Raw genomic sequence first — 23,391 nt, forward strand, 5'->3', positions numbered from 1 at the left:
GCAGGTATTTATTTACCAAACTATTAATACACAGGGCTATTTCCTCAGGATATAATCTGTAGTATTCCTATACTCTGAAAGGGTAATAAATGCATACTAAGAATCAATTAATTCATCACTAAATATGGTATTCTGCAGATAAATTTATAAGGAAAAATAGATCCACATGTATAAATGAATATATAATAAAATCAGAGTGGGAGAAATTAAACAGAATAATGAGGCAGTCTTTTTTTATCTTTTTTTTGGTCCCCAAACTGTCTATTTAGCATCTCCCTGTTTACTTCAACAACCAGCTCATTCCCCTCAAGAGTGAGAGTCCACCAACTCATTTTTCCCTCATAAGTAACAAAGGTGACCACCAAAGAGAACTGATATCATGACAGGTTCAGCAGTTTTAGCTTAGAGTTCATAACCTCTCCCTAGCAACTGACAGATATGCTCATGCAGCAGAGGACATAATTTACCTTCTTTTGTACAAACATGTTTCCACATTTGAATGTTGAGGGTGAGGACTATAGCATACCTGCACAGCCTTGAATAGCCTGATGTGCATTGTCAGCCCATATGGTGCTTACAATCCCTAGTTCCATATGGAGGTGCCTACTACAATTCCTTGCTCCATATGGTGCCTACCATAAATCCTAGTTCCATATGGTGCCTACCACAAATCCTAGTTCCATATGCTACCCACCATTATTCCTAGTTCCATATCAATTCCTAGTTCCATATGATGCCTACCACGATTCCTAGTTCCATATGATGCCTACCACGATTCCTAGTTCCATATGGTGCCTACCACAAATCCTAGTTCCATATGCTGCCCACCATTATTCCTACTTCCATATCAATTCCTAGTTCCATATGATGCCTACCACAACTCCTAGTTCCATATGATGCCTACCGCGATTCCTAGTTCCATATGGTGCCTACCACGATTCCTAGTTCCATATGGTGCCTACCACAAATCCTAGTTCCATATGATGCCTACCATTATTCCTAGTTCCATATCAATTCCTAGTTCCATATGATGCCTACCACGATTCCTAGTTCCATATGGTGCCTACCACAAATCCTAGTTCCATATGCTGCCCACCATTATTCCTAGTTCCATATCAATTCCTAGTTCCATATGATGCCTACCACAACTCCTAGTTCCACAAGGTGTCTACCACAATGTGGTCACTTATTGGCACTCTACTTCACTGTTCCTGCAGCTCCCAGGTTGCTTGTTGATCCTGGACTGTATGCACCAAGCAGCTAACTAGAAATAGTTTCCTCACTGCAAGAAGAGCAGTTTCCTAAAACTACCTGTACATGGAGGAGGTGACCGAAAACTGTGGTGACGTTTAAGTGTACAAGCAACAGACAATGGTGTTATCCTGCAAACAAAGAGGAGAAGAAAACAAAATAGTCTTCTAGAATGCTACTGACAGGAAGAAAAGAATGGACAGAGTGCATTAAAGGGACCTTCTACCACAAAATTATATGTACTGAAGTCTGATTTAAAATATTCAAATTACTGTTACTAGCTCACTTTTTCTGTAGTTGCTTGTTACATATTTAGCATTTTTGTTACTGTTTTGACTTGAGTTTTCAACCACTTTATTCCTTATTGCACTGAGTATCTTTTGTAGTCTTTGACCATCTATAAAGCATATTATGTCCTAAGACTAAAACATTTATGAATTATGGCCAATTTTGTTTATTTGTACTACAATGAAATAACTCATTGCAAATACAGTAGAATGTAAAACAAAGGAGACAGGTTTGAAACTATACCTTGACAACATCATGCAATCTTGAAGGTAAAGCTTCCATGTTTGTTGGTATTAGTTAGACATGTAATTTAGAAACTAATGAATTGCTTGCAGAGTTATATGAATGATTACAAGGAAAATGAATATAATAGACTTATTACAAAAAGTTTTCATCCCTACCAGATTTACACAACTACAATCCCAAGTCATTAGTGGCAACCTTCTGATTTTCCAGACTGCTGCTATTGTAATAAAATAATAATCATACTTGTAGAGACAAATGTGAAGCTGCTATGATTCTAACTGAAGAAACTTACAACACACTCTGTATCACGGAGAAACTGAGAGGAACAATTTCTGCTGTACAGATTTGACTTCTCAAAAACATATATGGATCTGAGGACAAGACTCATATTTGTTGTTTTTTTGTGGGGTGTTTCATTTGTAGTTCAGTGATGTCAGGTTTGGTTACACATTTCTTGTCCTACACTGTTATCTAAGGTATCACACATATTTTCAGAGACTGGCTGGTGTGAAAACTCTTTTCGATGAAACCAATATATCCAAATATTTAATCTTTTTTTCCTGTCAATTTAAATTTCCAGATGATACTCAGACGTTATTTACAGTAAAGTGTAATGTTTAGTTCCACCACTTGTTCCTTCCACATTGTAAAATGAGTACTCCAGACTTGTATCCATTCTAGTTGTAACTAATTTGCATAAATAGATGCTGAAATGCATTCTTTAAATAGTGGCCTAATGTTATCTTCTATTTTAACCCTACTAGCTATTTGAAAGCCAGACATGCCATAAAACACACTCAATTATTAATGTTTTGCACACCATTATGAAGGTAACTGTACCGTTTTGAGAACATTTCATGTTGATCCTGCCCTGCTGTTGGGTTTCTTGTTCCCGTTTTATCTGATGAATTCTTTAGATCATCCAATATTGCTTCATCCTGGCTTTGCCTGATGAAATCTTTAACCTACAAAACATACATTTTAAATATATTTTCATTTAGTTTCTCATTTGTTATGCAATTGCATAAGAAACCATATTATAAAAAAATCACACTAGGTGCTAAACTTTGGCAAAAACATAGATGTACAGTGCTTAAACTTGGGAGCTTAACAGCATTCTAAAAACTTCAAAACAGACTAAGAATTTTGAAAGTACATCAAATATAATAGGTTATAAAGATATATTCAGATATTACTTTCCTACAGCAAATAACATTAGCTGTGCGCTCCTAAGCAGGCTTTTTTTCTCAGTGTATGACGATAAATTTTCTGAACACCTCAAAAGTCTGAGTACTTTTTAGAAAATACCTAGATGTATGGCTGCCATTCAAAAAATCCAACTCAAAATCAAAAAGCTCTCCAAGTTCAACTTTGGGGATAATGCTCTTAGCCAAGTGTAGCTTAATTTCTAGTACTGTCTGTATGTTTGTAATTTCATTTGTGGACACCAGAGCACTTTCTTTGTCTGTCATCAGAAATTAGTTGTTTGGCAAATTGCCTAGTGCAATCACGTGAAATACATAAAACATTGAAGACTTCTAGTTAGTCCTTGTGAGCTTGAGGAATTTCTAGATTAGACAAATTGCTTCCCTGGCTGACTGGAAAATTTTATGGACTTCACATCTTCCTGTACTGTATCTGGACTGTACTTCACAGATATCTCATTTGTGCATGAACTGTGCCTTTTTGCCAGCATTTAGTGGACACTATGGCAATGTTTTATAATACTTAACCCTCTTAAATACTGCCTGTGAATAGACAGTAGTCTAACATACCTAAGTTCTGTTTTAGAATTTAGACTCATGTCTCTGTCATGTATCTTGGGAGTACTATTTTTAAAGAACTTCCCTCATCTGGTATTTCTCTGTGATAAAAAATGGAGCAGTACAATTATGACAATATGAATGAAATTAATTCATCTGCAATGCTTTTACAGCAGTTTAAATTATTTGCAACAAGACGACAATGTCACAGGTGCAGTTACAATACTGTAATAAACATATGTTTAAAAAAGATGTCCCAAATATGTGGAAATGCACTAAGAAGCAGCAAACTTGGACTGTTGACAGACATTTTCTTTAAAGTGCAAGTCCTTTGGGCACTACATTAAATGTAATTCAGTACTATGTTATTACATTTCCTGTCAAACTGATATGGCACTTTCTCTACATTTATCATTTATTCCTGTACCTGTGTGGATTGCTATCAATTTATGTGTGATGTCTGCTACTGTTAGTCTTAAAATAGGCTTGGTGCTAGATGAATGGAGTACTGCGAAAGTCATCTCTCTTCATAAAGGAGGACTTTCAACAGATCCTGGAAACTACAGACACATTAGTCTGACTAGTCTTATTTGCAAAAGCCATCGAAAGAATTATCATGGAAATTATCAACAAGGACATAGGAGACCTCCAGGCACTGGATCCATCCCAGTTTGGCTTTGTCAAAGAAACATCAGCTTACAGAACTTGATACACTTCTTTGAAAAGACCACTAAGGCAATGGATGACAGGAAAATAGTGCACCCTACCTACTTAGACCTGGCTAAAGCATTTGATACAATAACCCACTTGGGCATTTTCAACAAAGCTATAGAATTAGGTATAAACCCCTTTCTACACACTGGATAGCTAGCTGGCTCACTGATAGGACCCAATAGATTAGAATCAGTGAGACCACCTCCACAAAGAGGCCAGTCACCATGGGAGTCCCCCAGGACTTTGTGCTATGTCCACTCCTCTGTGGCATCTATTTCTCAGATGTCAAAGCCAATGTCAAAGGCCTCTGCCTAACCAAGTTCACAGATGATTGGAAACTGGAAGCAGTCAATGAATCCTCCCAAATAGAACACCCTTCAGGAAGGTGTAATATAGACAAACCCTTGATGCCAAAACCATGGCTTTAAACTCAATACCAAAACAAGCATTATAGTACCTTTTGGGAAGTCTGCCACTCTGGGTACCTTCATCATAAATAAAACACCCCAAAAAGTGGATTCACTAGTCAGGGATCGGGGAAATCATGTATCTAGTAACCAAGCCTTCAACAATATGCATCTGTGGAAGTAAAGAAATCCTTCTATGTTGCTCAGCTTATAAGCAAGTGCATAGCATCTAGGTCGAGACAGGTCATTATACCACTGTGCTTGGCCTTCAGCCCCATTTGGTATGTACCTGACCAGACACATGAAGCAACTGGAATGTCCACAAAGGTTCCTTACAAAAAGAAGACACAGATTAAACACAATGTCCTATGCTGATCACCGCATATCATGCACAATTTTTTTAATGAACTTTAAATGCAGGCTGTGTTCTGATTTATTTTATTTTTATTATTTACATTAAGCATAAATTTGGGACTATGAAGTTTGTTTTAGGTGGATAGAGTATTTTATTTTGTATTTGAATTTCTAACACAAAGTTTTACTTCACGTTCTAGTAGAATAAAATATGGTGAGTTTAGAGGAATTTTATTGTGGTTGATGACATGTCAAGGATTCCAATAAACTTTTCCTTTTTTTCTTTTTCGGATTAAAACATTTATACAGTGTACCAGATATTCATCATCATATTTATCTGCAGTAAACTGTTAGGCTAAACACACAGACACACACACTCACTCACTCACAGTATGTTTATTTATATCTATTGAATAAAGATATGTCCATACATTTTTCAGTAATGGGCATTTCACACTCTGTTTTTTTTTTTTTACTTATCTAAGACTGAGTCATAATTTAGTGAGTTTTCAGAAATGAGATCTCTAACTTAAAAAAGCATAAACACAAGAATAAAAATCCTTTGTTGCAGGAGCAAGCCCTTCTCTACCCCCATATCAGTCATATATCAACTATACTGTTGCACTGTATTGGAGAAAAGTAAAAAGAACTGCAATGCATCGGTCTATAGAAATCAGTGAAGTGTCAATAAATTGTGACTAAACAAAATCAAAAAAGGCCACTTGATGTACAACTGAGAAGTATGTTTTCAAAGAAATTATTCTGCAGAGCATATGAACAGCAATTAACAGGTTAACAGATAAAGAATTTTAGATGTTCTTTGTGCATGCAGATTGAGGGGCATTAATACACGTAATATGATGTGTACACCTTTGTGTAGATGTCACAATAACCTTTTCATACTTAACAATGGCTCTAATATGGTGCTGCACCATGCTATAGCAGGAAGACGTGCAACATCCCTTACGGCTGTCTCCAGGGCCATGTTAAATGCTAATGAGGCAGCTTGGGGAGATGCATGTGCTAATTAACCGCGTGTGTTCTCATCCAGATCTGCTTCCAAAAAGGCATCTACATGATGAGAGACTCAAGAAAATGCTCTGCCATGTAGATCAGCACAGCTGGTCCCACCATATCACAGCAATGAACACAGCATTTGGCCATGTTTGTCTGCCGAAAAGGACCACAGTATGGTGACTGGAGATGGGGGAGCCACTAAAATAAAGCAGCAATGTCAATACAAGGATTGGAGAGTGAGAGGAAACACTAGACACCAAGGATTATTGAATGGTGCCATAATGGCACTTACAGTGGATACAGGGATTGGAGAGTGAGAGGAAACACTAGACACCAAGGATTCTTGAATGGTGCCATAATGGCACTTACAGTGGATACAGGGATTGGAGTGTGGAAGGAAACACTAGACATCAAGAATTCTAGAATGGTGCCATAATGGCACTTACAGTGGATACAGGGATTGGAGAGTGAGAGGAAATGTACAGTTGTGTACACTTACCATAAATGTAGATGTTCGTGTGTCTTCACTGTTGCAGTCATGACTGTGGGGTTCTCCCCTGCCGGCAGTCAGTCCTCGGTCGGCCAGAATCCCAAAGTCTGGGTCTGGCGTCGGCTGCTCAGCCATGCTCCCTGACGTCAGAGCACCAGGAGTACAAAGCTGACAGCCGACGCCATGTTCTCCAGTTTTTCTTGCCCCAGATGTCAGGTGTTCCAAAATTAGTAAGATCCTATACCCTTTGCAAATACACCTCAGAAGAAGGGTGAAGAAGGGAACCACACAATGGAGAAAATAAGAGAGGGACAGGAGGGAGGGTAACCCAGACTGCAACAGTGAAGACACTCGAACATCTACATTTATGGTAAGTGTACACAACTGTACTATGTTCATCGTGTTTCACTGTTGCAGTCATGACTGTAGGGTTGAATCCCAAAGCAGAATAAAAGGGAGGTGGTCATAAAGTAGAGGGGGCAGCTTAAAGGCCCTGCAAGACTGCAGAAGCAAAGCCTGCCCTAGACTTAGAGTAGAGAGGTAGATTGTAGTGCTTGGAAAATGTATGCACTGAACTCCAAGTTGCAGCTTCCAAAATGTCTTTGGTAGCAACTCCCCTGAGGAAGGCAGCTGAAGTGGCAGCAGCTCTGGTAGAGTGAGTCCTTATACTCCCTGGGATTTGCTTTCCATGGTGTGAATAACAAAATCTGATTCCATGAGCAATCCATTTAGAAATGGTCTGTTTTGAAATGGCTTTACCTTGAGAACTTGAAGCATAAGAAACAAACAATTGCTCTGATTTCCTGATGTCCTTGGTTCTGTCCAGGTAAAAACATAGTTGTCTGTGTACATCCAAGGAATGCAAGATCCTTTCCCCCTTATTTTGAGGAGTGGGGAAAAAGTTGGCAAGTGAATAGTTTGATTTAAAGCCACTTTGGAAACCACCTTAGGCATGAAAGTAGGATTAGTCCTTAAAGACAACCTGTCTTGATGAAAAATAATATAAGGTTCCACAGCCATGAGAGCTTGCAACTCCGAAACTCTCCTGGCAGAGGTCAGAGCTAACAGGATGGCTGTCTTCCAAGATAAAAACTTGATGTCAGATGTGGCAGCAGGCTCAAAAGGAGATAAGGTGAGCTTTTCCAAAACATAGTTGAGATCCCAAGCAGGAATGGGAGGAGATCTAGGGGGACTTAAGTTCTTAGCTCCTCTGAGAAACTGTCTCATGAGCTGGTGGGAAAAGACTGTAGGGTCTGTATTATAATGAGCAGAAATAGCAGAGGCATGTATCTTTATGGAAGAGAAAGAGAGACCCTTATGTAAGAGGTCTGTCAGGTAAAGTAAAATCAGAGGAATGTTAGGAATAAGAGGATCTGAATCCTGAGCCTGCATCCAGGAGCAAAATCTTTTCCATTTTCCTGCATAAGATTTTCTAGTGCTAGGACGTCTGGCTTCTAAAATGACATCCATAACCTGCTTGGGTAGGAGAGAATGAATCATAGACCCTGGATTAACCATGCCGCCAGGCTGAGAGTTTTGACATCGGAGTGCAGAAACTGACCCTGGTGTTGGGACAGAAGGTTCGGAGTCTATGGTAAAACACAAGGGGGCTCCAGACAAAGGTTTTTCAGTGTTGGGTACTAAACTGTCGAGGCCAATTTGGGGCCAGCAAGATTATCATCTTGGGCTTGTCCTGTTTGATCTTTAATAACACCCGTGGAAGAAGAGGTAGAGGCGGGAAGGCATACCCTGAGAGGTTTCTCCAACTGAATGATAGTGCATCCACTTTCCAAGCTAGTTCGTGGAATGTCCTGGTGCAAAAAATCTGTAGTTGATGATTGAGGTGGGATGCAAAGAGGTCTATGTGAGGACATCCCCAGACTGCTGTAATCATCTTGAATATTTCGGTGTCCAGCATCCATTCGTGTGGGTCCGACAGGTTTCTGCTCAGACTGTCTGCCAGGAAGTTTTGCTTCCCTAGTAGAAACTGAGCTTGAAGGTCCAGTTTGCAAGCTAGAGCTGTGTTCCATAGATTCATGGCTAGTCTGCAAAGGGGATAGGAATGAGATCCCCCTTGCTTGTTTATGTACCACATAACTGTGGTGTTGTCTGTCCGTATCAGTAGTTGTCCTGGATGTAGAAGATTCCTGAAGGCCAAAAGAGCCTTCTGAATGGCTAACATTTCCTTTAAATTGATATGCAGGAGCTTCTGATCCTTTGTCCAAAGGTCCTGCAGACAGTTGCCCCGAAAATGGGCTCCCCATGCATAATCTGAGGCATCCGTGGTTAGTATCTGAGTGGCTGGAGGCAGACTGAAGGGTTTTCCTTTGTTTAGAGTACATGCCTTGGACCACCAAAGGAATTCCTTTTGAAGACAAGGCAGGATGGTAATTTGTATGTCTAAACTGTGGCAATGCTGAGACCATACACTTAGGTACCACTGTATTTTCCTCATATGTAGTCTTGCATATGGTACGAGAAGGATGCAGGAGGCCATGTAACCCAAAGCCTGCAGGAATTTCCTTGCAGATAGCTGAGTTAATGTTGCCAAGGTTTTGAAAGTTGAAGCCAGCTGTAATTGTTTTTTGTATGTCAGAAATGCCATCTGGGTTGTTGTGTTGAGAAGAGCACCCAGAAAAGTTATCTGTTGTGATGGTGTCAAATTTGACTTTTTTATGTTTACAGTGAATCCCAAGAACTTGAGAAGATTCTGAACAAATTCTAGATGCTGGAGTAAGACATCCTTGCTGTCTGCCTGAATAAGACAGTCGTCCAGATAAGGGTAAATTTGAATTCCCTTGAGTCTGCAATAAGCTACTACTGGAGCCAGGCATTTGGTGAAGACCCTGGGTGCAGTAGACAATCCAAAGGGCAGCGCAGAGAATTGATAGTGCCTTGATCCGGCCTTGAACCTGAGGTATTTTCTGCATTCCTGCCTGATGGGAATGTGTAAATATGCCTCCTTTAAATCCAAAGTTACCATCCATGCATTTTTGGTCAGCATTGGAAGTAGCTGCTGTAGAGTAAGCATCTTGAATTTTGGTATCTCGAGAAAAGTGTTCAAGACTGACAGATCCAGAATGGGTCTCCATGAATTTTGCTTTCTGGGGACTAGAAAGAGCCTTGAGTAAAAACCTTGTCCCATCTCTGAAAGTGGAACCAGTTCTATGGCTTTCATAGCCAAGAGAGCTTCCACCTGGTTTAAGGCCTCTAACCATTGATGTTTTGGAAGATCCGGCCATCTGCTTGGTCTTGGTAGGGTATGAAAATGGAATTTGTAACCTCTTGAAACCACATCCAGAACCCACTTGTCTTGGGTTATATGATTCCACTTTAGGTGAAAAAGAGAAAGTTTTCCTCTGAGAGGGGCTTCCAGGCAAGAAGTTCCTGCAGCCCAACAGAGGGAGTCATTGAGTCTGTTTTCTATGAGCTTGCGACCTATCCTCTCCTCCCCTAGGAGTGGAAGCAGTCCACTGTCTTGGTCTATAAGAGGCTTGCATTTGAGGCCTTCCTCGGGAGCGTCTGTATCTACCCCTCTGAGGCCTGTCAGAATTGGGAAAGGACCAATTTTTAGTAGGCCAATTCCTACTAAATCTGGGTGGCTGTACTTGTAAGAAATCTTTAACCATTTGCATGGATTTTGCCTTGTCCTCCATCTTCTTTATCACCTCTTCAGCTTTAGATCCAAACAAAACATTATGCTGAACAGGAGCATCCAATAATTTAGCTTTTACTTGATCTGGCAAGTTTTGTTCCTTTAACCATGCATGCCTTCTAATGACTGTGCCAGAGGCAGCAGCCCTACAAGAAGCCTCCAAGGCATCAAATCCACAGTGTAAACCATGCTTCCCAACTTGTTCAGTGGCATGCATTAAGTCATGTAATTCCTTATCATCTGCACAGGCAGAAATGGAAGTTAACTTTTGTTTTAAAACAGACAGAAGAAATTGCTGGTATTTCAGCATATGAAACTGACAGTTTAAAGCCCTAATAGATAAAGTAGCAGAAGTGTACACTTTTTTGCCCCATCTTTCTAAACATCTAGAATCCTTCTCAGTGGGAATGGGGTTTTTAGCAGAAGCAGCCTTAACCCCCTTAGGACCCTGAGAAATGGTTTCAGGATCAGCAGTAGGATTCTTGTATAAAAACTGATGGGAATCAGGAACCCTATAATATCTGTCTGGCTTAACAGGAGCTGGAGGAAAAGAGTCAGGAGTTAAGTTAGCCTTCGAAAAAGCATCATCCACAATATCCAAAATAGGAGGAATAGCCAGGGGTTTATGTTGGGGAAGAAGAAGAAAATCCGTAAGTCTTTTCTTAGATTCCGAGTACTCCTGTCCTTCCCAGTGAAAATGTTCCCTCATTTCATGCAAAGTTTCCCCAAAAGAGAAATCCTCAGGGGGAGAAGCTGAAGGAATGGATTCCTCAGCATCAGAATCCTCATAAGGAGGGAAAGAATATTCCTGGTCAGAAGAAGAAACTGAAGAAACAGAAGCCTGATCAGAGGAGTCATAATACACTTCCTGCCTTGGCCTTTTATCTGGAGGGGGATGTGAACACCTAATCATAGTAAGTAAGTCTTCAGCCATCTTGAGTAACTGTTTCTGAGACTTGGGTGCCAGATCAGAAGAGGCCTGGGCTGCAGTCTTTGATTTGGAAGGAGTCTTTGCCTTTGTCTTTGGCTTTGCCTTTATTAGAAGCTGAGTAGGCCTGAAAACACCTTCGGAAGCCGGTACCTGCACAGCGGCTCCGGACCCATCCGAAGGAGCATTGTCTGAAGGTCTTGCAACAGAAATATTCAAAGGCCTAGTTGGCTCCTCGTGGGAGTCCATTTTGGCCATCAGTTCTGAAATGGCCGACGACAGGGGTTGCAAAAGTGCCTCACTGATGATGGCCGAACCTGAAGCTGGCTCTGCTTGTACAATATCGTCTGATTTGGACCTCGGAGGCCTGTCTTTATCCTTGCGTCGTTTGTGAACTCCGGTAGCCGGAACCGTATCTGACGACATTTTGTAATTAAAACGCCTACCGAAGTAATGAAATGCAAAATTGTACCTTCGTTTAATTGTACGTTGATTGAATCTAGCACAAAACCAACAACTAGCTACGTCGTGGTCAGGGCCTAAGCAAGGAATGCAGTAAGAATGAAAATCCTTATGAGGTATTTGCTTCCCACATGAAATACAATTATTAACTTTTTCTGACATCGGACTGGAGCAAGAAAAATGTTTCCCCAACGGGGTACTTAGCTTTGAGTAGGAGAAGAAAGTCTTCGGACTGAAGTACGATTAGAAAAAATTGTCAGGAGTCAGCCGACCGGCACTTGCGAACTGCTATCACTGCACGGCAAGAAAGACTGGAGAACATGGCGTCGGCTGTCAGCTTTGTACTCCTGGTGCTCTGACGTCAGGGAGCATGGCTGAGCAGCCAACGCCGGACCCAGACTTTGGGATTCTGGCTGACTGAGGACTGCCTGCCAGCAGGGGAGAACCCCACAGTCATGACTGCAACAGTGAAACACGATGAACATCACTAGACACCAAGGATTCTTGAATGGTGCTATAATGGCACTTAACAGTGGATACAGGGATTGGAGTGTGGGAGGAAACACTAGACACTAAGAATTATAGAATGGTGCCATAATGGTATCAGTACACACCAAGGAGTTTACAGTGCCGCCATAAGGGTACTTACAACAGTATGGGGATTGAGGGGTAGGGGAAACACTAGACATCAAGGATTCTTACAATGGTGCCATAATGGCTCTTACAGCAGTATGGAGGGCAGTAGTCACCAGGGCAGCTACAATAGCGCCATAACAGATTATAAAATATTATGGAGACTGAGGATTTCAGAAAAACTAACTTCCAGGGAGTATTCTAAAGCCATGTGCCTTAACTGCACTTTAGCCATTATGGGAATCAGGGTGGCAGACAAGTCAGGGACAGGTACAGGGATTGTGATATGTGTCTGACAGAGAGAGAGCATGTATCTGTATGTGTGTGTATCTGTGTGTGTGATAGAGTGACTGTGGAGGATGCCAATGCCTACATGAGCATCAGTTAACCACTGCTATGTGCAGATCAGCAATGTGCTGTAAGCAAACCTTAAGGTCTCATTCATTTGTAATCAAATATCCCAAGGCACCTTGGTAAATGCATCATTATAACAGTTCAAGTATCAAAAAGGCATTTCTACTGATATTGTACTTACATAGACTAATCACATGTTGTTTGCCTACTTGGAGAAAAACTGCAAAAAATCTATAATTTTATACACAAATAAAACACATTACCAGGTTCATATTTAGTAATTCAATTTAACTTATTGCCCAAACTGTCTAGTGAAAGAAGCACCGACTACATAATGCTGTTCCTACCTTAAGTTGTTGCAGTCCATAAGCTTCTTTCACTTTTGATGCTTCTTGCCTTATATGCTGTGCTTCTTCTAGTTCACCCTTCATTGCTTCATGTGTTGCTAACTGGTCTGTTTGGAAAAGAAACAGACCTTCTTTAATATATTACAAAGCTCTTACAGGTGCAGGATTCAAGGGGCTAGTGTTATAGGCTAAATTAAAATAAATGATGCAAGTTATTCATCTGGCTAGATTTGAGAAGTATTTGAAAACTGGTAACTGGATAAGAGGACTAATCATTTGAAACATTTCAGCCCAGGCTCCAGAGGAGGACAGTTCATAATATAATAATAATAATAATAATAAGTGAACATACATCATACATCATATGATAAAAGTAATTACACATAAAAAAGGGTAGCAAGAACCAACATGGGTTACCAAATTTAAAGCAATGTGGAAACGTGCAATATTTACAGTATTTACAGGATGGAGTTCTCTTAGAGGAGTGATACCTAAATGTAATGCTTGTAATTACTGTGGGTATAGTAAGTCAACAAGCCTACAGAAACTTATCAGTCATTACAAAAGAAATTACAGGCAGCTTGTTCTACTAGGTGTTCCTTCAGCACAACCTTCAGACCATCTAATGTTATTTCAGAACATATTTCTCTGGGTAGCTGATTCCATGCTGATGGCCTGAGTTCAGTGAAGGCCCTTCCTCTTATGTCTCATCACCATAGTTCCATCATCCCACCTTCCTCAGAGTTAGCATGATAGTTCTGTTATTTGTAAGGTTGATTTCAGTGGGGACCATTGACCCCATATAATCATTTCGAACAAACGAGTAAAGTGGCGAGTAACAGGGAGCTAATTAAATCTTTTTCATGTATCACAATTATGGGCATGCTTATTAGCTACATGTAGAAAAATGACAGCTTTTGTTTTTCGATACCTGTGTTTTTTTTTACATGTTTGTGTTACAGTGAAGTTCTAATAAGAAAGGTGTATTCAATTTTGAGAATTCTGCGGTGGTGCAGTGGTAGCGTTGTTGCCTCACAGCAAGAGGTTCTCCCGTTCGATTCTCGGCTGGAGTGCGGGGAGTGCCTTCTGTGTGGAGTCTGCATGTCCTCCCCGTGGTTGGGTGAGTGTTTGAAAGACATGCGTAAATGGGCGTGCCTTCGTTGAAGGTTGAACGTCGAGCAGGCACCTCGACGTTCGTTAAAATCTACTGCCAATCATTAGTGGACTGGAGTTCCGCTGTGGCGACCCCTAACCGGGAAAAGCCGAAAGACAACAAAATTCAATTTTGAGAATATGGACATTTCTAGTTATAGACAGCCTTATAATTGGCAATAACAGGTGCAAAATTTTGTAGGAAGGTTTCAATTGTGAAAGTGTTATGTTGACTATATTGTCTGTATGTCTTGAGGATCTTAAGGCAGGGTCGCAGAGGACTCCTAGATATCTTTACTGTGTATCATTAGTCATCAGATTATTTGAGTTATCCCTTATTATCATTGAGGAGGTTGGCCAATTTTTGGGGAGTAGTACAATGTTATATTTTTAGGGAGATTAATTATTAAGCTATTATTAGTTAGCCAACTGCATACAGTAGTGAAACTGCCCCGTAATGTGTGCTAAAGCCCAGTGCTAAAGCTCAGTATAATTAGTACCTTTAACAGATTGTCCTAGGTTAACACAAATATATAGCTTTATTATAGCTTTTCTGTTTCGAAATCAGTGCACAGGTATGAAATGTGCAATTCAGAACATGTGAAGATTATAACAAAGTTGATTTATAGTAAAAGAATGGGAAATATGATTATAAACTAACCTGATAATCAGAATGTGGTGCTACTGGCATTTCAACATTTACATGTGCAACATAATTCTCAGCAGTTTGTCACAGAGAAAATAAAGGATGTGATTTAATTAGCTAAAAAATGTGCAACTGCTGATAAGACAGCTAGTCTTCCCTTGATCATAGAACATCTGCAGGCTAACCATTGACGAGGGAAGTTTTGACTTACCTCTTTTACCTCTAGACAGTTACTTGTTTTAAAAGGTAAAGAAGTAGAATGTTCCACAGCTTAAAGATGGGACCATTTAAAGGCAGTTTAGGAATTTATTTATTTATTTAGCATTTGTTGACCAGGAAGGTCCCACTAGGGCAGAGCCTATTTTCACTGGAGGCCTGGGGAGAAATGCTCCAGATGCATGTCTTTGGAATATGGGAAGAAACCCATGCATACGCAGGGAGGACATGCAGACTCCGCACAGAAGGCACCCCAGCTGAGAATCAAACTGGAGAACCTTTTGCTGTTAGGCAACAACATTAACTGCTGCACCACTGCGCTGCCCAAAATGCAAACTAACAGGTACTGTAACAATGTCTTGCTGTTGCACCAGTCGGACATCTAAAGGAGTTTATAAGTAATACAGAACTGAAAACAGTTCAACAGCTTCTGAAGCTTAGGCCAGTACTGTTTTTTTTTTTTTTTTTTTTGGTCACCACACAATCTTAGGAGACATGTGGATAATTGGATCTATGAAAGAACATCGACTTTTCAAAAAGTTGAATTTTATATAGTTGAGACCATATGATCAACTTTCTGAAAAGTCAAACAAGAAAAAAACAACAAAAAATCTACAGTTTTGCAGGGGGGGGCAAGCTCCCCCTCCCCCTCCCCCACACCCCCCTGCATATTACATATACCAGCTCTAAGATTGCACTACAGTGGGGAAACAGGTAAATTCCCCGATCCTCATTGTACTGTGATCTCCATACAAAAGCTTAGACCTTTCATAAATTCGATCATGTGGTCTCGACCATATGAAGTTCGACTTTCTGAAAAGTCGATCTTCTGAAGGGACACAGATAATCACAACAAATATAAATGTAGCTATGTCATTGTAGATTGAGCCTGGTCTGCTGTGATGGTCATCTATTGGGAACATTATAACAAGGGTTCTTCAGAGTATGAAGTGAGCAGCACAGTCAATATACTTTCACTGTTTGACTTGATGAAATAAAAAGTGCACCTTTAAAGGAGTTGTTTCTTAATGTCTGTAAATTGCTAAAAAAAGATGTCAAAGTTTTAAACTAGAATTAATGATGTGTGAATATTTTTTATCTTTCAAGTGGCGAATCATTTCTTCTTTGGGCTAAGAAGGCGAGTTTTGGCATTACCATTGTATCACTCCCAAAGACTCTTGACTTGTACTTTGGCGTCAGTTGAAAGTATAAGGAAAGGAAATGATGTAAGTGTAAGATTTGGTATAAGAAAGCAAACCTTGAGCAAGAATGTTTGAATAAAAATTAGACCAAAACACTTTGAAACAATGGTATGAGCTGAGTTTAAGCACTGCAGAGAGAAAGACAAAAAGGAGAACTGTCTGGGAGGAATGACATTTAATTAGTGTAAGATACTGAAGGAAATGAGCAATTATGAAAATCACGTTATAGAGTTAGATAAAAACTACAAAACCAGCAAGTGGGATCTTACAAAAAAGTGGGCAAATGGCTGATGAAATGAGTATTTGTGAAGGATAGAAAAGGGAAAAAAAATTAAAATGTTAGTGTTATATAAAGACAAGTCATGAATGAATTGTCAAACAGAGAATAATGTTAGAAAGACTTTGGAGAAAATTCAGCAACAGACAATCATACATGATTCGATCTTCAGTTAATGTGCAGCCACATTTGAAGGGCAGTGCTGACTTATGGGGGGACAGACTAACAAAAGCATGCACCATGCCAATGGTCAGTTGTATGCAATTACTTTGAATAATACAATCTTAGCCAAGGAAAAGCAGTGAGGTATGTATAGATGTTCTTCATTGATCACTTTTGTAATATTCATTACATATGGGATGTATTCTGCTAAAGATACTATGCATCTGGCCAGCATAACAAAGCTTGGGCAACTTCCTCTTGTACTATATGTCTAATGTATGCTCCAAACATGAGACTGCAAAGCTGTACATAAGGAATGTGTAGGTACACAAATCCTGAGAACTTTCTTGCCACAGCATGAACGGTGTTACTTTGCTTTTCCTTAAGTCTGTCAGCCATCCAGGTTGTGCTAGCTTTTATTGCATTGGGCAGATAAGCATCACCATTGGGAAAACTTCCACTTTCCTTCATTTGACAAAAGATTTGTATTTTTTATGTCAACTAGATGGGTAAATGTGACTATGGGATGCAAATACCTTATAGATATAGTTACACTAAATGTCTGTTCTGCTTAGGATCCAATCAGAACCATACAGAGTACTTCATCTGTCAATCTTTGGTGCCTAGAACATTAAGCACTTTCTTATCTACCCTCAACATATATTTCAAAAAACAGAGACTAAAGGAGCTTGAGTGAGGAAGGATGACATCAAATCTTTCCAATCAGACTTCCATCAGTATCCAAAAATAACCTCACAAAGTTGTCACTTGAAGGTTCTGCTGTCCAGTCAGACTTTGGCATCTCTGCTATAGTGCTTGGTGAGCCTTCAGACCACTCTTGCTTTCATGACCCCATTGGTGGAGTATACGGCAAAGCATCTTGGCAAGCCCTGCTTGACTGAGCAGACAACCAGTACAGATACAAAGTGGGGACCATGATTTACTGCAACTGACCTGAAGGCATCCCTTAAATTCTGGTCTGGGAAGATGTTCCAGGTACTCTGATCGAGGTCATCAGGGGACATATCCTCCTCATTGTGTTCAATATGTCACTCCTAAGAAGAAACAAACAAAACATTCTTCATCTCCTACTGCTTCTGCCGTTGAAAGACCCTCAAAAGGAGTGGAACAATTTCTCACAGGGAATTCATAAAGCAATTACGTCCCTATAGTCTGTTCAATTTTTTTCTACATCTTCTTTTTCTTTACTTAAGACAGACAGAAATCATCTTCTGAAGAGGAAGAGTTAGAATCTGAGGTGGAATCTTATGCTTCCTTCCTTCAGATTCATTCATCAGGGTTTGAATCGATATACAAAGATGCTGTGCCTTCACACTCCCCTTTAGAGAAACTTTCTTTTGGAGATGATGCAGCACCTCCAGCAAGAAGGAAGCAGGTTTCTGATATGTACAAAAGGTACTATGACTTGTACATGGGAATCTCCAGACCCTTCTGTTACACCTCCAGTCTTAGAAGCTTTAGGATAGTTTGCCACAGCTTCTTTAAACCCATAATCTCAACTTCCAGCACCTGAGAAACCTGATAGGTATTGCAAGGTTCCAGACGCACATAAATTCCTTTATAAAAATCTTTCTTCAGATCCGATAGCTACTTCTGTGGAATCTGACAAACTTATCAAGTAACTTCCATCTGCTAATTTCTTGGCCAATGACACCGATAATAGTATCAGTATGGAAAGATGGTGCACACTTCATGCCCACTTTCTTTCTGAGCTATAAACTATCCAAATCCTTATGATTAGATACAGTTTGTATATTATGAGAGAAATGTATAAACTACTGTCTGACATGCCTAAATTGGATAATAATAATAATTCCTTATTATCTTTGCTCAATTCCACTACAAAAACAGCTAAGCACTATTATCAAATGCAGCTATGATGCTGCAGATACATATTCCAGATTTTTAGCTGCAGCCAGGGTCTATCTTAAGGTGGTATTCTTGATTGAGACTACAGTCTTTACCTGAAAATGCCAAATCCAAATTAATGGATGCACCCATGGTTAGAGAAACCATCTGCTGCTGCTGTTGAAACTTTTCTGTCTCCTGTACCTAAACTCCAGAGGAATTATCCTTTCAATGCTACATCTTTTTTTTTTTCAAAAAGAACAGAAACAGCAGTAAAAAGGTAAAAGGTTTGTGAGATATCTGCCATATATCCATCAACGACCTCTTTTTTTTTCCATTTTTGCAGGGTATCACTTAAAGAGTGACAGTAATCACGAACCAAGGTTTATACTACCTGGAGCTAGCCATGTTGTGATTATCTGCGTCCCCACCACCAGGCTTTTCCCTTTTTTTCTATCACTCTCATTAGGAGTTTTATAACTTCAGGCCATTGGTTGCTCAACATCACAGGCAAAGGTTGTAAACTAACTTGGCTTTTTCCTCCAACCCACTCTGCAAGTGGTCCCAAACTAAAATCTAATTCTTCACATTCTGAAAGACTGGTTCCATCAGGGAACTAGTTCCCATCCATTAGCAAAAAAGTGTTTTATATTCAAGACTCTTCTTAGTTCTGAGAAATTGAGGCACTTATTGACCCTTTCTGGATCCAGCAGTCCTCAACACATTCCTAATGCTTCCAAAGTTCAAGATACTGTCTCTTCAAACTTTGCTTCCAATGATTCTTTCAAAAGCTTTTTTGGTTAACCCTGGCATCAAAGATACATACCTATATATTTCCATTCACCTAGAACATAGAAAATTCTTGAGATTTTGTGCCTTGCAATTCCGCTTTCAATTTTCTACATTGCTCTTTTATCTTTCTATAGCTCCATGTGTATTCACCAAATGCCTATCTTCAGCCATAGCTTTCTTAGGGTTCCAGAATGTTCATATCTGTCCCTATCTAGATAATTTCCTCCTCCAGTCTTTTTCCAGAGACAAGTTTATCTTCGATTTCAGTTTCACAATGGGCCTTTTCCTTTGCCTAAGCTTCACAGTACACTTAAAAACTCTGTCCCTCCATCTCAAGATCTGGTCTTTCTAGGTTACCATCACAACAGTCTCCATGGCAGCTCTTTTTTCCCAAGACAATATGAAATGTCTTATTGCTTTCTTCCAGTCCCTCCTTCCCATAGATTTGATCTCAGAAGATACTGAGAGCCCTGGGTTATATGGCTTCATCCATACAAATGATACATTCGACAGACTCTGCATAAGGAATATTCAGTGGTATATCAATCCCATTTGTACACAGCACTGCCACCCCCTGAATGTCCTAATTCCACTTTTGCCCTTCTTGAAGGGAATATTTCAGTGGATCAGCTGGATAACACTCAATCCTTGAGTGCCCTGTTTCCCTCTCTAGGAGGTTTCCACAGATGCTTCCGACCTGACATGGGGAACACATTATGTAAACATCAATGTCCAGGTTGTACGGTCAAGACAGGACATAAAGAATCACATGCATGTCAAGGAAAGAAAGCCCTGAGACTGGCTCTTCAGGTTTTACATTACCATTGGTCTCCAGGAACCCTTGATCCTCAAAGACAATAGCACTGCAATGTGGTACATCAACAAACAGGGAGGCACAAAATATTATCATCTCTTCAGACTGGTCATGATGCCCTGGGAGATAGCTATTCAGTGGATAGCACAACTTCTTCCTTCAGGCAGTTTACATTCTCTCAGAAATTAATAAAGTGGTGGATTACCTGAGCAGTCCAAGGCAGACGATTATTAACTGATGTTGAACAGAGAGGTCTTACTGCAGATTATGCATCAGTAAGGAACTTCCCAAATAGATCCATTTGCCTCTACTCTGAGCAGGAAGCTCAGACTGTTTTGTTCCAGAGTTCCATGCCCATAGGCTTGGACAGTAGATGTCATGTCAATCTCATGAAAAGGGAATTTGCATTTCCTCTGATTCTGAAGTTCCTGCTCAAAATCAAAACGAAGAACCCAAAGATGCTGTTGGTGACCAGCTTTTGGCTCAGACAATTGTTCTTCCTTCTTTTCCACCAGGCCAAGGGAAATCACAAGTTACCCCTTAGAATGGACTTGGCTACACTATTGAAGGGCTCTGTCATTCACCCAAATTTGCAAACATTAAACCTGACTCTTTGGGTAACAGGATTCTGATCCCATTCAGGCACTTTTTTTCTGAAGCATACTACTAGAAAACCTGCTTTAAGAAAATTTTATTTTTACAAATGGAAATGATTTTCCACTTGGTGCTAAAACAGAAAACAAGACTCTTACTGTATGGCTATCGGTACCATTCTTTCATAGTTGTGTGAGTTGCTCAATTCAGGTCTGGCGTATTACTCCATCAAGAAACATTTGCCAGTCCTATTTGCCTGTCTACCTTTAGACCCACCACTCATTGCACATTTTGATGTCAAGCAGTTTTTGAAAGGTGTCCTACATAGCAAGCCTGCAAGAAAATGTATACCTGTTCCTTGGACCTGAATTCTGTATTGGAAAACATGTCTCTCTCCTTTTCAGCATGCTGCTTCTTGCTCTATAAAATTTTGTATCTGGAAGACAGTTTCACTAGTATCTCTTACTTCAGCTAAAAGGGTCACAGAGTTACAAACCCTTATGGCATCTCTAACTTTTCTAGTTTTCCACAATGACAAGGGTATCCCTTAGGACTAACCCCTTCTTTCACACTTAAGGTGGTCAATGAAATTTCTCTTAAATCAGTCAAAAAACTTGCTTTTTTCAAAATCCTCAAATAAGGGTGAGAGAATTTTACATTCTTCAGATGTCCATAGGCAGGAAAGGTTCTGTCCTAACAAGATTAACACTATCAGAAAAACTAAATTGTTCTTACCTTTCAGGATAAAAAGTTGGGTGGTCCTGCCTTGAATCAAAACATTTCTAAACAGATTTTTATTGCAATTTCTCTTTATTCCTTCCATGGGAAATCTCTTCCAGGCCAGAAGTCTATTTTACCAGAGCAGTAGCATCTGCAGGTGCCTTTTTCAAGGGTCTGAACAGTAGATCCATTTTAGAAGCAGCTACTTGGACTTCCAATCACACTATTACTAATGACTAAAAAACTGATGCTTTCTGCAGATCCAGGATTGGCTTCACCAAATCTATCCTACATAGATATCAAGATTCCAGTTCTACTAAATTTTTCCTTTTCCCAGACACTTTAAAAGAGCTTTAATCTCCCCACATGAAAAGAATACTGCAATAGTGATCAGTGAAGAACATAGTACAGTTGTGTATGAATGTACCTTAAATGTAGATGTCTGATTAGATAATTAGGGTCCCCTTCAGAAGTCTGAAGTTTCAAAACTTCAAACTTCAAAAGGCTGAGACCATAAGATTGAAGTTTTGAAACTTTGAACATTATGAATGGATATCGCCGTACAGCATGGAATGGGAAATTTACCATTTTCCTCACTGTAGTGCGATCACGAGAGGTGTGTGGGGGGGTGCATGGGGGGGTTTGCTCCCTTGCAAAAATGTAAAATAAAATTTTGTTTTTATTTTTTTATTACATTTTTGAAGTTTCAAAACTCCGATCTTATGGTCTTGGCCTTTTGAAGTTTGAGGTTTTGAAAATTCGAGCTTTTGAAGTAGATCTGACAACGGTTGCAGTATAAACCTTTTTCCTCCATACTCCCTTCTGTTTTATATAAATTATTTGCCTTTCTTTTGATCCTGGTCTAGGCAACAAAGTCCTGAGGATTTTGAAAAGTTGGACATCCCTTGCATGCATGCAATCGTGTGCTCAGAGCATATGTTAGCTAGGGTATAACTATTCCCGGCTCCACAAAGTCTACTCTTCAATTTTTCCCTTGGAACTAGACAAACTTTCAACTTAAGCACTCAAACCATTCACTTCTCATCCCGGCACTTGCTCAAAATTCATAGCAAGCACTAATAAACCTTAGCACTGGACTCCCCTATACTGTAGAGAAGGACAAGGCTCTCTATATGACCTTACCAGCCAAACAGTAAAACATCTCACTGTACCTATCCAGGCATGTCCAAAGGGCAGTTTCAGGTGTACGCTCCAGTCCAACTGGTGAATCTGGGCATTTTGAGGTAATGTTACAAATGCCTCATGTACACAAACAACCCTCTCCTCCTACCACCAAACACTAATACATGTGAGAGATGCAATTATACAGCCAAACTGGAGGCTAAGCTCTCTCAACCCAAGACTGGATGAGGTAGTCAAGAGGAGAATTGAATTACTTGCATCACACCACCAGTCTCACTGCGGTGGTGGTGCTGCGATAGCGTTGTCGCCTCACAGTAAGATATTGTCCTGTTTGATTCTCAGAGCGTCTTCTGTCTGGAGACATGCGTGAATGGGCGTACCTTCATTGAAGGTTGTGCATCAGGGCCGGCAACTCTGCATGTAAAAATCTACTGCCAATCATTAGCGGACCAGAGTTCCGCTGTGGCAACCCCTAACCGGGAAAAGCCGAAAAACACAACACCACCACCAGTCTCACACAGACCTATGAAACCAGCACCGGCAAAAAACACACATAAATACACAAAAACATACTTAGAAGCAATAAATAAAAATCTGCAAAAGCAACAGAGACCTCCAAAGCAGACATCCAAGCAACCTTCACCCCCCCAACACAAACCATGAAACACATACTTCAAAAAACCAGTGTGCCATGCAATCACAGCCCTTAAGGCAAAATATCATACTCAACACACTAGTAATAGGTGACTCTATAGTCAGGCACACTGACATCTCACTCACTAGGCTGAACAAGGAGAAGGTTACTGTTAGCTGCCTGTTGGGTGCCAGGATCTGCCACATAACACAAGCACTCAGGTCACTCCAGGACAAGTACAAATATGACTCTGTCACTGTC

The 23,391-nt window shown here is 40.1% G+C and overlaps 1 protein-coding gene across 1 annotated transcript in view; it reads right to left on the reverse strand.

Annotated features, from left to right (window-relative positions):
* The window catches only part of LOC122790305 (centrosome-associated protein 350-like), a 400,823-nt gene that overhangs the window by 228,891 nt on the left and 148,541 nt on the right, over positions 1-23,391 (reverse strand). The window contains exons 4-5 of the mRNA XM_044057821.1: positions 12,910-13,016; positions 2,626-2,750 (exon numbers count right to left, since the gene is read on the reverse strand). Coding sequence (XP_043913756.1) covers positions 2,626-2,750; positions 12,910-13,016 — 232 coding nt within the window. The remainder of the gene's footprint in view (positions 1-2,625; positions 2,751-12,909; positions 13,017-23,391) is intronic.

Source organism: Protopterus annectens, chromosome 16.part0, assembly GCF_019279795.1.
Source record: "Protopterus annectens isolate FY-2018-M chromosome 16.part0, PAN1.0, whole genome shotgun sequence".
Classification (NCBI taxonomy): Eukaryota; Metazoa; Chordata; order Ceratodontiformes; family Protopteridae; genus Protopterus; species Protopterus annectens.